The sequence below is a fragment of the Lissotriton vulgaris genome, chromosome 2_1 (genome assembly GCF_964263255.1).
Source record: "Lissotriton vulgaris chromosome 2_1, aLisVul1.2, whole genome shotgun sequence".
Taxonomy (NCBI): domain Eukaryota; kingdom Metazoa; phylum Chordata; class Amphibia; order Caudata; family Salamandridae; genus Lissotriton; species Lissotriton vulgaris.
The window spans coordinates 1,251,664,209-1,251,680,832 of NC_141687.1; the positions used below are offsets into that span (position 1 = coordinate 1,251,664,209).

The window sequence follows — 16,624 nt, forward strand, 5'->3', positions numbered from 1 at the left end:
ATCAGAAGTGACTAGAAAATTAAAATCCAATAGTTGATGTTACCATTGCTTTCCAATCTAATTAGCTAAATAAGGTGGATAAAGCACACTGAAATAATATCATAAGGTATTATGCACTTATGTAGTTCAGTTTCAATTACATAGTCATAGGTTAATTAACAATGAGTGTTTCATTATTTTCGAGAGGCAGCCATTTATGTCTTAATACTTTTGGGAGGAAGGGTAGTGGGGCCCAGGCTAGCTGCTTTCACTAGAGGCAAAACTTGTAAACATCTAAAACTTTTGGGCAGTTCTGGTGAGTTGCCTGCTTTTGTACGTGGTGATAGCAGTTTTGATGATACTGATAATGTATTTATTCTTGATATGAATGCTGAAAGTAGATAGAGCATAATACGTTTTGATTATGAGTAAAGGCAACTGCACTACTCCAAGGAAAAAACGTTTACAAATTGTGATTATAGCACGTCTCCACTTGTCAATATATTCTTTCCTTGTTCATGACAGTGACACAAGTAGTTATGTATTAATAAATACATGTGCAGTTCAATTGGCTACATAAATAACATACAACTGATATGGAGTATTGATAATCATAAACTAACTATCTATCTATCTATCTATCTATCTATCTATCTATCTATCTATCTATCTATCTATCTATCTATCTATCTATCTATCTATCTATCTGTCTGTCTGCCTGCCTGTCTGTCTATCTATCTATCTAGCTATCTATCTATCTACAAAATCTTAGACATTGTGTCAGGTCTATGTATGGGGCACGCTCTTATTCGTACTAAATGTTAGAGAACTATCTAGCCTTGCAAACAGGAGCTACATCAGTCTATTCGGATATTTGATGGCATTTTAGAACTATTATTGGAATTGTAAATAAACTGATGTAAAGAAAAGACTGGGCATACACCACTTAATGCTGCTCTATGTTCAAAAACACATTATAGGAAGCAGGGTTCTTAGAAGACTTGTGAATTGATATTTGCTGCATTCACTGGTCAACAGAAAATGCATCATGCTCTGTATTCGGTTGTAAAAAAGTCCACATTGCTCAGTTTTGCAGCTATAAAAAAAGCTCAGCTGTGACATCATTTTGACATCATGCCCACAATTTGTATCACATGCAAAAAGTTTCTTCTTGATGTCTATATGATGTGTCAATCGACCTCTTGATAATTTACATAAGAAAAACTGTGTTTTCAAAGTTTAGTGCCAGACAGGGATTTCTGAATCTTGATGTTTACAAATGTGCTATGTAATATATTGAACCACACATGCCAGTTTCTGGGGGAATCCATATACATGTTTAGACCATTCCTCTGAGTACTAGTTAGCTGGATCCTACATTTCTATTTAAGGAAATCACTTCAATATGGGAAGTAGATGAGTGAAGCAATGATGCTTAATAGATTTCAATGTAGCTAATAGACTAGCACTGGTTAACTTTAAATAACAACTTGTTTTTCTTTAGCTTGAACCCTATGCTGTATAATTTAGTCAATTTTAGCAAGCTATGTGAAGTTGGGTTATCAGCCCATAACCTTGCTCAGAAATTTGAAAAATCTTCAGATAATGCCAAAACAACTTGTTTACCTCCTATCATTCTCCTATACATTTAAGAAATGTTGACGCTGCTTTAGTTCAAAACACAAAGCAAGTTACTGTGGGTAGGTCCCCTGATTAGGCAGAGAGCAGTACCTGTATGGAGCACCCTAAAGCAGCAGTGACACTCTCAATCTGTTCACCTGAAAAAAGCCTGTTTTCCTAGCAGAGTTTCAAGTATAGAATTAGCACAGTGCCATCCACAATCAGCTAGAAAGGGAGAAAGTATTTTGCCTGAAAGGGTATTTTCTTTGTTCTGGTAATGTTGTCTCTTGCATGAGTGAAGTAAGATTCGACTTCTAGATATCTGTGGAGATAGAATGCAGGGTTTGAATTGTGTTGTAGAGTTGGTGGGAGCTGAGCCTGGCAGCAAAGAATTTAGCTGTGCATTATGGTTGTGCCCCATCAAGGCTGAATAAAGAATACTTACTGACAACCTTGAAGTGGTGTCTTCATATGACATCACAGAATGGGCGACGAGATTCGGCCCCGGCAGAGAACTTGCATCAAGTGGAGAATCCATATACAGCAGCAGATCACTGAAGCATTGCAATCCCCAGTGGGGATAAGGAATTTTGAAGGCGACGAATTAGTAATAGTGGCAGATAAGAAGACACCGCGTGTACAGGTGCAATTTTGGTGTGGTGAGCGCGTTGCAAGCTTGGCCGTCCAGGCTGGCGGGAGGGTGCGAGTTGTTGGTGTCACACACTCACAGCAGTATTGACGACAGCATCACCACAGGAGGCCGGCTTGTTTAAAAGATGAACACAAGCTCTTTACATTGCGCGCTCTATAGCTGAGAACTGCACAACGCCACAAATAGAACTTGCGCAGTATAGGAGCATGTATCTCTTGCGTCATTCATTACAAATACACGTTACGCGGTCACCCAATGTGGCCCCAGGAGGCAGACATTTTGTTTATTCTGTTGCGAATCATCAAAAGGTTTGATAAATACCTGTGTTTTCGGAGTAACTCTTCGTACGGCGTCAGTATTTACGCTGCATGTGAAAGCTTTAGTTTGAACTCCTATTGACACTTTATTTTCAGTATACAGTAACTACTAAATGCGTGCATCACAGACTTTCTCACTAACACCCCCACAACCATTTCTAGCAGTACCAGGAGATCCCTCTTTCAAGTGGCGTTAATGGAAAGAGCACTTCTTGAATTATATAGACACTATACAGGATGAGGAATTAACTCAAGAGATGAAAAAGAAAATTCTGTTACATTCTTTGGGGCCACAAGGTTTAAAAGTATACAATATAATTGAAAATTACCAGACTTCCTGATAAAGAAGACGTTTTTTTAAATGCTTTATCTGATCTTGATAATTATTATTCACAATCGGTGTGTGTTGCCATAGACAGGTTTAATTTTTTCAGAGGAAACAAGCAAAATGAGAATCCAGTGAAGACTATGGGCCCGATTCCGATCCCGTTAGGAAAGCCCTCTGACCGACTTGGTTCCAGAAAGCTTTCCAAGCAAATCGTGCTCCGGGAGTCAGTGCGACTGATTCTGCTACATCTGTATAGTGACGGACACGTTTCGATCGGACTCCCATTGAACTCTATGGGAACCTGTGTACCGAATGCGTACACACGCTCCCATCGCAAAAAGAGGCTGGTGGGGAAAAGAGTACACCGGCACCCCATGGAGCCCACCACACTGTGCATGCATGGAAAGGGGTGACCAATGGGTACCCCCACAGGACTGATTTGGATGGCCCAGGGTGAATACCCCCCGAAGTCCGATTCCCACAGCTGCCTAGTCAAAATGGAGTTGATACGGCTGTCAGAATCGTGCATCGTACTCGATCGTTCAGAAGCCGGCCCCATTAAGCAGCACGATTCGGCTGCGAATGACTCGGACTGACAGGATTGGGTTTGAAAACGATTTGGTCGGCGCGAGGAGAGATCTTCGCATCGTACTTGGTTGTTTGGAACGGGGGACGATTTGGTCAGAAACATAGGCTCCAAATTGGATTTGCTCGTTCCGGAACCCGTCTGGAGGCGTTCCTAACGGAACTGGAAGCGGGCCCTATGTGCTGGTTTTAAAACAGTTGGAAATTAATTGCAAATTTGGTTCTTTACATGATGAACTTATGAGGGATCAGATAATAATGCATGTCAATAATGAGTAAGTACAAGAGAGGCTGTGGGCACATTGGGATTCTGTATTGGGGAGGTGACCGCAATTGTGAAACAAGCCAAAGTTTCTCATAGGTGTGCAAAGGCAGCGTTGGAGAGCTCAGTGTATAAAAGTTCTAGTGAAGTGGTGGCAAAAGTTAAACCTGGTAAAAAGAAGTATAAGATAAGGAGGAAAATGGACAAACAAGGAGGGTAATACTGAAGGCAAGACAGGTCAGAACCAGGTTGGGGAGCGAAATTTGCTTAAAAGATGTTTTAGATGTGAAAGTGCAGAACATTTAGCAAATAGCAAATGGTGCCTGTTAGACCTGGCATCTTTTGGCGTGTTTCTCCTGTCTTTTTACTTCTGATCTCCTGGTTTTTGTGATACTCTGGATATTGTTTTTGCTGTTTTAGTGTTTCTGCATACTTTAGTACTGCCGATAAGTACTAAAGTGCAAGTGCTCCTACTGTAAATTGTGTTTGTGGATTGGCGTTTCCATGATTGGCTCATTTGATTTACTCCTACGTCTCTAGTACAGTGAACTGTGTGTGCCCACAGCATGTACACCAAATGATGCTAGTGGGCCATCCTCACAAGCAGTCTTCCAAAGGGTTCTCAGACCTGCCACTGCAGTGTCTACACGCAGTTTCTACTGCCATGTCGACCTGGCAAGTGCATCCACTTGCCAGGCCCTACCTTCCCTTTTTATCACATATAGGACACCCTTAAAGTAGGCACAAGGTACCCCTGTGTGCAGGGTGCCATGTGCGGGAAAGTAGAACATGTACTGGTGGTTATTTTCACTGTTGAAAGGCTATCTAGCCCACAGATTGACATGGGAGCTGCTCTGTAACACTTTCACAAATGTAGCTTGCCAGGGGAAGCTCATAGAAAAGTGGATTTTAGTTTACCTGAACTCAGGATTTAAAAATGCATCTTTTAGTAAAGATGATTTTTATATTTTGTGTTTGGAAGTACCATGTTTTGAAATGGATATTTTCTTGTCTAACCATCTATGTGCCTCTGCCTATTTGTGTATTAGCTGTCTGGGTTTTAGACTGACAGAGGCTGGTTTGTGCATTTGCACTGGACAGGGGCAGAAAGGGGGCTGAGGTGTGTCCTGCCTTTCCTGGGTGACTCATAGCCTGGCTGATGGGTCTGTCCTGCATCTGGAGTAGTTGGAGGAGTTGCCACCTTCACCTGTATGGACTGTGTCTGGCCAGAGCAGGACATAATTGGATTAGGTATGCCAGGAGAACTTTGATTGTGCCCACACCACAGAATTTTGTAGGGAAATGTGGTATAAATATTGGGGCTCAGGCTCCAGGATTTTAGAACTCTTTTGGACCAAGAAATCTGCCAAGAAGAAGAGTTGGAGAAGCTGTGAGGAGAGCCTACCACTTTGCTGTGTGCTTTGCTTTGTTGGCCTGCTGTGGCTGCTTCTGTCTTGGGCAGTGGAAGGAATGGACTGGACCTTCTGGATCTTATTTTCCTGGGTTTCTCCAAGAGCTTGAGGTAGAGCTTGCCCCCTGTTCAAGAAGTCTCAGGAACAACAAAGACTTCAAGTTTATCTGCTACCAGCCCCAGGAACTGAGTGTTTGGGCTGCAACAGAATAAAAAGCAACCCAACACCATCAACTCCGCTGGCTAAGTACCCAGAGGCACTGCAGAGGGCACTGCTGTATCTCGCACCACACCGCACCCCCTGTCACCAACGAATACGCCTGACGAATCCACTGAGCCACTGCTTGCACCGTGACCTGTGGGCAATGCACTCAGCACAGCCTCGCTTCACTCAACTTCCCTTGTATCCCCAACGACGACGCTCCGCGATGACATTGACGCCACTGCCTGCACAGTAATTTGGGGCCACCACGCGTCAGTGCCTTGGCCCACCGGCATCGATGACATCGACTCCAGTTCGTCAGCCGACGACATCGCTTTGAGACCTTCTGTGCCACTGCCTGCATACCGACCTGACAGCACAATGACGAGCACTGCCCCACTTCGCACTGCAGTCCTGGTCTCACCAATGCCACAGGATGACCTTCAGTGAGCCGCTGTCAGCACCGTGACCGAAGGTCACTGCACGCCGCACCGCTGCACTTTGCACTGTAGCCCAGATGCCTACCGACGTTCCCGACTTCAACCGCATGGAGTTTGGCCTGCAACGTGTGTGCCTTAAAGTGCCCGACGACTCTTGCACCGACCTCCTGCCAACGCTGGCTCTTCAGGGCTCATCGCAGGGTCCCCGACACCCTGCATTTCTGAAGGTACTGTCTGGCGGGTCTTCCTGACACTGTTACTGGCCCTCGATGCCACGATCAGCCAAAACTGTCAGTTTGTGTGTTCACAATGCCCTGATAGCCCCGGATGGTGCTATCGACTTCAAGGAACTGTTTTCAAAGTCTATTTTTGCTTAATGAGTATTTCTAATAACCGTATGTTGGATTCTGATCATTTTACTCTTGTTCTACACAAATAAATATTGATTATTTTTCTAGAACTAGTGTGGTTTCCTTTTGTTGTGTTTCACTGTATCCCAGTATGTTATGTGCAAATGCTTCACACACTGCCTCTGAGATAAGCCTGAATGCTCGTGCCTAGCTACCAAGGGGTGAGCAGGGGTTATGTTAGAAGTCTAACTCCCCTATCCTGACTAGGAAGAAGGATCCCTACTTGGACAGGGTAACAACCTGCCAACTAGAGACCCCCATTTCTAACAGTATCCAGCAATCAAACAAAAATGTTCGGCATGTGGGATTAGAGGGCATTTTGCCAAAGTGTGTAGAAGAAAGAAGAAGGAAGGATGAGTGAAGGTTATTAAGGACAACAGTAGTTCTGAATCGGAAAACACTACAGAAGAAGATGGGGAGACCAAAAGAGTGTAGATGGAGGAGGAAGAAATTGTGGTAAGCAGCCTCACAAATACATGTAGCAACAAACCTGTATGTGAGAATAAGTTAGTACCAGTCCTTATCGTGGCAGATTCAGGATCACTCTACATTATAATGGACAAGGATATCTGGAAGGAAACACTTGAGAGAATATTGGGTTCTCAGCTTTTAAAAGCAGATTTTGTCCCACAGAGTGAGCCCATACCTATGGTGGGATACAGAGTGGTAAGTTTTGAATTTAAGAATAGGAAAGTAAGGGGTAAATTGAATTTGTGGCAGAAGTTCCATCTGTTTTGGGGTGGATGAACCAAAGGGGTCTTGACATAATTCTAGACCCCAGCAGTCCGGAGCAAGCATTGGTGATTGGAGGTGTAGTGGAAATTAGTAATTCATTGTTGGAGGAGTTTCCAGAAGTGCTTTCCGGGAAGGTGGGAGTATTGAAACGATTCTCTAAAAAATAATACTTAAAAAGGATGCTAAACCAAAAGTACACAACATGAGAAATCTGCCTTCTAGTGTGAGAAAAGAAGTAAATGTAAAAGTAGAAAGATTGCTGGAAGCTGGCATAATTGAAAAAGTGGAAGCATTAGAATGGAGTGCTTCCTTTGTGGCGGCCAGTAAGCCTAATGAGAAGATTTGCCTTTGTGTAGATTTGAGACATTTTATTGAGAATATTGTGGTAGAAAGATTTCAATTGCCCAAAATAAATAAGAAGCTGGCCATGACTAGAGAGATGAGTTGGCTTTCTACTGTTGATTTATCATCAGCATACCATCAGATTTGTTTGCACAAGGATTGTAAGTATTAAACAACATTTATAACACCAACTGGTTGTTACAGGTTTGCAAGGATGCCGTTTGGCTTAGCTTCTGCAGCTGTGGTCTTCCAAAAACTCATGCAGGGGAAGTGAGGGCATATTATTTTTCCAAGATGATATACTAGTGATGGGGAAGGAGAAGGACCAACTTGATAATTGTTTGAGGAAAGTATTCACAACATTGCAAAAGAATGGGATCTCAGCAGAATTGGTTAAAAGCTAATTTAGAGTTCAAAACATAGAATTATTTGGGTCATGTAGTGAGCATGGATGGCATAAAACCTAATAAAAATGTATTGCATGCCACTCAGGGTGCTCCTGTGCCATTGAACAAAGAAGAACTTAGGTTTTTCCTGGTTCTAGAAGAATTCCATGCTAGGTTTGTGAGATAGTTTTCAGAGAAAACGTATGGAATGATTCAACTATTGAAAAGCAGGGTCACATTTGATTGGAAAGAAGGATTACAGAATAAATTTGAATATATCAAGGAAGAGTTATGTAAAGCTAACACTTTGCATGGATCTGAACTAAATATGTCTTGCATGATTACTACTGATGTGAGCTGCAAGGTGATTGGAGCTGTGCTATCTCAAAATTACAAATATGGCAAGGAAAAAACTATAGCCTTCGCATCCAGAGCACTATCTCCAACAGAAGAACCTTACTAAGTGGTGGTGTGGAATTGGAACACTTTAGGAATTTTGCATGGGGATTAGAGATAATCCTTAGATGTGAACATAAACCACTGATAAAACTGTTATCTACTGAGTGGTTGGTAACTGCCACACCTAGAGTTGCTAATTTCTCCATAAAACGTATGGATTATATCTACAAAGTACAGTACATGCCAGGTATGAAATATAGTGTTGCAGACTCTCAGCAGATTTTTTTCCTTGCCATTATGTGAGGTACATGAATGTAGTTGTCAGGAATTAAAAGTGTTTAGGTGGGAGATAAAGAAAGGATTCCCATGACTAAAAAATAATGGGAGGAAGCCATGAACAATGATGTCAATGTGCAAAGAGTAAAGAAAAAGTTATCTGATGGAGGGTTGGAAAGAAAAACATTTTGGGGAAGAATATTGTCGGACAATTTGGCAGGAATAGAAGGAATTATTTGTGTGGGAGGATAAATTACAGAGGAGAGAAAAAATTGTACCACCTAAAGATATGAGGAACAAAACTGCTGATTTTTGCCATGAAGGGCATTTGGGCATTAGTAAGAGTGAAGGAAAGGTACTGGTTGCCTGGGACTGTCAAGGGCCCCACAAGTCTTACCTTTGACCTGTGAAGCAATCTGGCAGAGACGACATGAGCCACCCTCACTGGACCCACCTTACCCCAGCTGGCTATGAACAGGCTAGGATGGCGATGGGCACGGGGAAGGAAACCAACATAACGCTGAGGTGTTCTAGTAGCCCGGTTAAGGAACCTCTCTCTGTCTGGGGACTATCCGTGAGCACCGGGAACTGGGAAGAGAAAGAAAAGCCTCTTAGTAAGCACACAAACACACAATCACACCCCTTGCTCCTCCTTCTATTGCACATGCAAAAACGGTAATTACCTGTTCAGGAAGGCACCATGAAGCTAGGTATTCTAATCGGTTGAGTTACCGTGAGCAACGCTCTAGTAAGAAACCAATCTGGCACCCTGGTGTGGAGTTTGTAGGAAACAGGCAACACATACTCCAACGTGGTGTAACAAAGAAAGAAGTATAGCGCTCCAGGGCGGGTAAGATCAACAACAAAAGAGTAGCTCTCCAGCAAGACACTCAGAGTGTAACAAAATAAATAAATTAGCGCTCCAGCGCGGGGTAAATCAAGAAAGCCAGCAGAGCTCCAGCATGGGGAAAGTCTAGAAAGCAAGTAACGCTCCAGCGCGGAGTAACTAAGGAGTGTAATAATAGCGCTCCAGTGCGGGGAAAATCAGGAAGGCCAACAGCGTTTCAGCACGGTGAAAGCCAGAAAATGCACGCAGCGCTCCAGCGCGGGGAAAATCAGGAAAGACCAAGCAAATGGCAGAGCGCTCGGTGCGGCAAGGGATACCTGGACTGTAGTAGCATGCTGCAGGAGAACACGGAATCCGCGCCGATCAGGCGGAAACCACGGTTCAAATGCGGTTTCCCCCGGAAACACTGGACACCGCAGGAGCATCTGGAGTGTTGCTAGACTGCTAACCAAGGAACGGAAGTTGGGTAATCCGATTTCTGCATGTGTCGCGGAGCTACAGACCCTCCCGCTATCACACTGGAGGACCTAATCTAGCGGGACATGACAGGGACGGATGGTGCTGTGGAACGTGTAGTGTGGGATTGCATGAAGTGCGAATATGCAGATAAATCTAACTTAACATTGTGGACACTTTTAGTTGCAGTGGAAAGTCCCAATATACGGTGGGAAACCATTGGTGTGGACAACAAGGGCCCTGTGGCAAATGAAAATGGTAACTGCATTTATGTGTTGGTTGCTGTGGATTTTTTTTCAAAGAGGCCGGAGGTGGCTATTGAGGAAACTGCCAGTGCAGACAGAGTTCTTGCTTTTTTGAATGAGGTATTTTAGAGGGAAGGTTTACCAAAAATGGCAATAACAGATAATGGTCCAGAATTTAACCCTACAGAGGTTGAGGCATTTTTTCAACTTAATGGTGCGGAACATAAATGTACTTCAGTATATCATCTAGAAGGGAATAGTGAGTTTGAGAGATTTAACAGTGTGATTTCAGGTGCTTTGACAATGGCTGGTAACAAAGGAAGGATAGTGTAATAAAGGTGAAGAAGATGGAGTGAATTCATTGCATCACAGCAAGAGAATTGGGTAAAGTCCATTTACTATCATGAGGGGAAGAGTTCCTTTTACAAAAGACACTCAGGGATGTATGTAGAATTCTAAGCAAGTTCAATGGTAACCTGAAGTGGTAAGAAACAATATCAAGGGTGTTTAAGATACATATAAAACATACAGAGATAGTAAATCAGGTACCAAGGCAGTGAAAGTGTGAGTGGATGGCATGATATGTGTAAGAAAACCAGGAAAGGTGAAGAAGGAGGAGAGTAAGTTTTCAAACCCTTTGAAAGTAGAGAACGTGTTTCTAAATAATACAAGGTTAAGTAATGGACAAGTGTGGCATATGAGCAGAATGACAAAGTGCAGTAAGATTGTAATAAGAAGTGGGGTGGAAATGAGGAAAAGGCAGTATGAGTGGTTAAGTGGAGGAGTTGAAGGATATTGAATGTAGTGGTGGGCCGGGAGATGATAGAAGATATGTCATGGAAAATGTGGTACAAAGCAAACATGGTCGTAATGTCAAGAAACCAGCATACTTGAATAATTATATTATGTGACTAACAATTTTAATTTTGGCAGTATTGACATTCTACAATTTTTAGGAAACTGTTAAGGAATTGTTCTTGTGCTACATATATTTATTTTGCTCTTCTTAGTATGGAAAGGGGATGTGTTGTGTTCTGGTAATCTTGTCTGCTGTGTGAGGGAAGATTTAAGTTCTAGATTTCTGTTGGAATAGAATGCCGGGTTTGAATTGTGTTGGAGGGTTGGTGGTAGTTGAGTCTTGTAGTGAAGAATGTAGCTGTGTGTTATGGTTGCTCCCCAATGGGGCTGAATAAAGTATACGTACTGGCGACCTTGAAGTGGTTTCTTCATATAACACTACAACATTGTCTTCACTGCTTTATTTCAGTGAAATGTTTTAGGAAGTGAAGCACAAATGTCTTTGTACATGAATGAATGAGGGGTTGGTCTTTAGTCAAACTTAGGAAGAGTTTCACTGATATTTTAATGATATAATAAGTCAGCCAAAACACATGTGATAATATATTTGAACTAGTGCAGGCTAGTGATGGCATAGAGTCATCCTTCCTGATAGTTTAAATGACATTATGACTATAGCAGACAATAACATTCTATCACCTTCTGTAATCTTTGACCTCTTGGTGACATTACATATCATGGACCAATAGTTCTTGCCTAGACGACTCCTTGTCCAAATGTCTCAAGTTACTTTAGTATAGTTCTAGTAGATTATTTTCCAGAAGAATTGAAAGAGAGAGTCTTATTTCTGCACCTTCTCATCTTCACTGTACGATAGAAATAATAAGAATATCAACGACAATAATAATAATAATAAAAACAATAACATATTTTGTTAATTAGCACTTAACACTGCAAATATTTAAATGTCTAGTTGGTGTGAATAACAGACATTACTCTTATCCAATGTAATGACATCATATCTCGGAACAACGAAAGGGTGAGTTTGCATTGCCAAGATTTAGAATTGCTGGAACATCTTGCCAACATGCACAAACTTAAAGCTATTCACTTACATTTGTACATTGGTATCTATACTCTTATAAACATTAATCAAATAGCCACATCTCTCATGTGCAGACACAAAAGGAATAATATGAATTTCACTGATCCTACCAAAGACTCTTCCTAGTTGTCTTCGAATCTGGAGTAAGTTCATGGTTGTATGGGAATCAGTGGACCCAAAACTAGTTGAATGGTCAACAGAGCCATAATTGAGATTCTGCTTGCATCTCATAAAAATGTTCTGGGAGCAAGATCTTATCAATCAATCAGAAGATTTTTTGGGCACTTCTTGTCACCCGTGAGGGTATCCTGGCACTGGCAGTGTCCAGTTGATTAGTCGAATAGCCAGGTCTTTAGGGACTTTCGGAAGTCTGAAAGAGATGTGAAGGTTCGTAGATAAACGGGTCGCTTGTTCTATGTCTTTGCTGCTAGGTAGGAGAAGAAGCAGCCTCTATATCTGCTACATCAGATGCGGGATGAGGGTTAGAGGAGCGCAATGCTGATGGGAGTTCAGACAGTGGTCGGTGGTTCAAGTAGGTCCGCAGTTGTGTAGGGCCTTGTATGCATAGGTCATGAGTTGGAACTGGCATCATTTCTGTACAGGGAGCCAGTGAAGTTCCCTGAGGTAGGGGGTGATGTGGGTTCATCTAGGGAGATCCAGCCAGGTCTGATGGCTTAGTGGAGAAATGCATCCACTGTAGGGGCCTGTGTTTGTCCTCATGGTCACAGGTTCAAATCCCGGCAGGTCCACTCAGCCCTGCATGCTACTGAGGTCAATAAAATGAGTACCATTGAGTTGGGTAACAAATAAACATCTGTAATTCAGCGCCAAGATTACCTTGGGTGAACTTGCACTTTACAAATACATATTAGGATAAGTCTTACTGTAGCGTTCTCTATGGTCTATAGGTGTTAGAGGAGGTGAGCTGAGATCTGAGATCCCTGCATACAGAGCGCTGCCGTAGTCCAGTCCGCAGGAAAGGAGGCCCTGGGTGATGGTGCCTCCTAAGCTTTGGGGAACCATTTGAATATCAAACAAAGCATGTGGAGGATGAAGAAGCAGGAAAAGACAGAGTTGACCTGTGTCGTAATGGTCAGCTTGTTGTGTAGAATGATGCCTAGGTTCCTAGCGTGGTTAGTGGGCATAGGAGTAGGTCCGAGTTCTGACGATCACCAGGATGCATCCCATTGAGAGCTTTTTGTTTCTGAAAATTAGTACTTCTGTCTTGTTTGAGGTGAGCTTCAGGCCGTTGTCCTTCATCCAGTTGGCCTTAAATTTGAGCTGCAGGCCCAAGCTGGGTGCAAGGATCTATAAAGAGTGTAAGTGCCTTTGATAACCAGTATAGCCAGAGGCAGACAGGCTATAATATTATTAAAATGTTCCAACCACTAGGATCTAGATTAAATGAGAGAAAATGAAAGACAAACAAGGGAATGTTGCAGCAGCAGGTCTGTAAAAGCTATTAGAACATTGGGATGTTGGAAGCTCCATTGTAGACAATCGAGTGCTCCATGCTTCTACAGGCCGGTAAAGGCCCGCAGAGCAACATTCCAATGTTTTACATAGGCCTTTCAGCTTCGACAGTCCTTTGTTTTATTTGTTAGAACATTCTTCCCTCTAGTGGCAGAATGTTCTAACAGCCTTATAGCCCTTCGCAGCAGGGCTATAAAGCGCCCATTAAAGTTCCGGTCCCTAGTTAAAGTCCCGTGCCTTTAACGCGGGAGCGGGCCTTTAATAGCCGGTATAGCCCGCTGTGGCGGGCTATAAGGCTATATTATTTGCCATGAAACATGCCACTGTCTTTAATCGAGCTGTCAATAATCTAGTGTTCTAATCTAGCCTGCTTTGTTTCCAACAAGCTTTATGTAATGAAAGTAAATGCAAGCAGACCAAGGGGTTTATGAGAAAATTGTATTGTAGCCTGAGTGTGATGGATTCTCAAATATAATTGCGCTATAGACAGCACTGTGCGATACTACAGTTTATCAAATGTAACATTCCTGATTCTTGTTTTGAGATCTGTTTAACTCAAGTTGTAGTTCCTATTCTAATAATCACCAGAGAAAAAGAAGGTGGGTGACTGCTCTCCGGTATTATGAAAATTGTGTTAATTTTCAAGTTGAAAAGTAGCATATTGGCCAACTGAGTATCTGGAAAAGGTACCCTATTGAGAGGAAGGTAAATCAAGACAGCGTTTGTATACATAGGCCCCTCACAATATAGCTAATCACTCATATACACTTCTAATGAGAAATCACTCCATAAATCACCCTATTAAAATCATGATGAAAAACTCTGACAGTAATAATGGCATGTGTCAAATTAAAAGAAAGACTGACTGACATTAAACACACTGACATATAGATGCCCCAACCTGATAGTTTGGGAAATCTCCCACAGCCTCTCTTGGCCAGACTGCCTCTTCACTACTTCTCTCACAATGCATGCATACATGATATTAGAACATTGAAATGTTGGGAGCTCCATTGTAGACAATGGAGTGTTCCATGCTTCTACAGGCCGGTAAAGGCCTGCAGAGCAACATTCCAATGTTTTTCAAAGGCCTCTCGGAGCTCGAGGGGATTTAAATCCCCTCGAGCTACGAGAGGCCTTTGTTGTATTTGTTAGAACATTCTGCCCTCTAGTGGCAGAATGTTCTAATAGCCTTATAGCCCTTCGTAGCAGGGCTATATTAAAGTCCCGGTCCCTTGTTAAAGTCCCTCGTCTTCGGCTCGGGCCTTTAACGCGGGAGCGGCTCTTTAATAGCCGGTATAGCCCGCTACGACAATCTATAAGGCTATATTGCACCTCCTTGAAAATCAGTGAACAGAGTCTTACATCTATGTTTACCACTACCAATGGAAGCACACTTAAGGGAAATTTAGGAGTGCATCTCAGTCAGTCTGTTGCTCTGTCCTCAACAAATTTCTCCAACAAACTCACCTTTGGCATCAAAACACTGTGATAGCCAATACTTTCCAAATACAACATCCATTCGCTCCCCATGGCGACAGACAAAGAGGCAGCGTTTCTGAGGTCCAGGCTGGTTTACTCTCAGAGTCTGTATATAAAATATAGAAAAAGTATTTAATACTTCTCATACATTTTGAATTATTATATAGGAACACATCTTTTATGAAGCAGAAAAAGTTATATTTTCCTACTGCTAGATGACGAGGACAATTGTAAAAGTGAAAAGGTATTTATAGTAACATTATGCAGCAAGGGTGATACAAGAGACTGGTGCTCTTTTCTTTAAACTGCTCATAAGCATCCTCCACTGAAGTTTCTTCCCTAGTTTATTTGCCCTGGCCATTCTAGGCATTGAAAAGATTGGTTTGTCTGAGCTATTTGAGGTTTGCTCTGAATTGTTGCTACTGACAAGTGGATCAAAGTCTGAAATTAAATTGGCATGTCCATTATCATGGCACACTTTGCACATTAAGGGGGCAATATGATACCATTGGGACCAACACTGGCGGGATGTAGGTGTCGGTCCTACTGACATCTTCAACCACTGTCAGACCACAATATTGGGATGCGGTCGGTCGGACCGCATTGGCCCAGGAACCGATCAATAGCTTCCGACGGGCTGAAGGAGCCGGTCGGGTGGTTGGTCTGATCGCATTCCCCACAATGGGGGCGGTGCCTTCTCGGGCACCGCCGTTAGGATTACGATCCACCTTTCCGCCAGCCATTTCACATTGGTTCTTCTGATGTGAAAAAAGGCTGTCGGAAAGGCTTTTTTGGGGTTCCTAGCAGGGCCGCTGTCCCCCGTGGCGCTCCGCTATGGGCCTTGGGGGGCACCACATTCCTGCATCTTGTGGCAGGCACCGCATGGTACCTGCAACAGGGTGCAGGAATATTTGTAAACATACCTCTTTGCATTGGAACCCTTTTCTGGGCCACAGTACAAGCCTCAATGCAAAGAGGCAGTCGGATCCTAATTTGGCCGGCGGGAACACCGACTACCTGTTGGCAAGTCCAATTCCTGCAACAATGGCGGTCCATCATAATTTGACCCTTAATAGATAGACAATGAAGACCACAATGAACTACATCCCTTAAGGTGTATATAATTAATGTCCCTATTAAAATGTCACATTTGTAAAGATGTGAAACTTTGCTTGGTGTTTATTCTGGGCCAGATGTTCGACTAGCAATTCTGCGACTCGCAAATTGTGTCGCAAATGAGCAAAACTGGATGTACAACAGTGTGTTTAACACTGTTTGCGATTCCCAATGGGGTTGCAAATTGCGAGTTTCCTGAATATTAAAGAGACTCTCGCGATTTGCGAGCCCATTGGGAATGGCATGCCCTCCTAGGTATGGTGGCCTGCTGGGCTCAGCAGACCACCATGTCTGGGACTGCTTTTAAATAAAGCATTTTTTTTCTTTTTGAATGCAGCCCGTTTTTCGTAAAGTAAAATTGGATGCATTTAAAAAAAAAAAAAGTTTTCTTTTCATTTTTTAAGTGCAAGTAGTGGTCCCTGGAACAACTGCCTGCCATTTAAAAATATTTTCAGAGCATGTCACAAAGGGGAAGGGGTCCCCTGGAGACCCGTTCCCATTTGCGACTCCATTACCACCCTCTTGAAGAGGGTGGTAATTTGCGAGTGTTTTGCGACCGCAATTGCAGTTGCAAAACAATCATACATGGGTTACAGAGTCGCTATTTGGAAGGGAATCCCCTCCCAAATAGCAAGTCTCTAAACACTTTTTTGAAAGTCGCAATTCAATTGCGACTCGCAAAATTGTGTTCGTTCATGGCCATTCCAATTTTAGCATGCGCAAACGGGTCACTAACCCGTTTGTGCATACTAAAATTG

The 16,624-nt window shown here is 42.8% G+C and overlaps 1 protein-coding gene across 1 annotated transcript in view; it reads right to left on the minus strand.

Moving 5' to 3' along the window:
• The window catches only part of UBASH3B (ubiquitin associated and SH3 domain containing B), an 806,096-nt gene that overhangs the window by 243,128 nt on the left and 546,344 nt on the right, over positions 1–16,624 (minus strand). Inside the window, exon 8 of the mRNA XM_086956973.1 lies at positions 14,739–14,856. Coding sequence (XP_086813099.1) covers positions 14,739–14,856 — 118 coding nt within the window. The remainder of the gene's footprint in view (positions 1–14,738; positions 14,857–16,624) is intronic.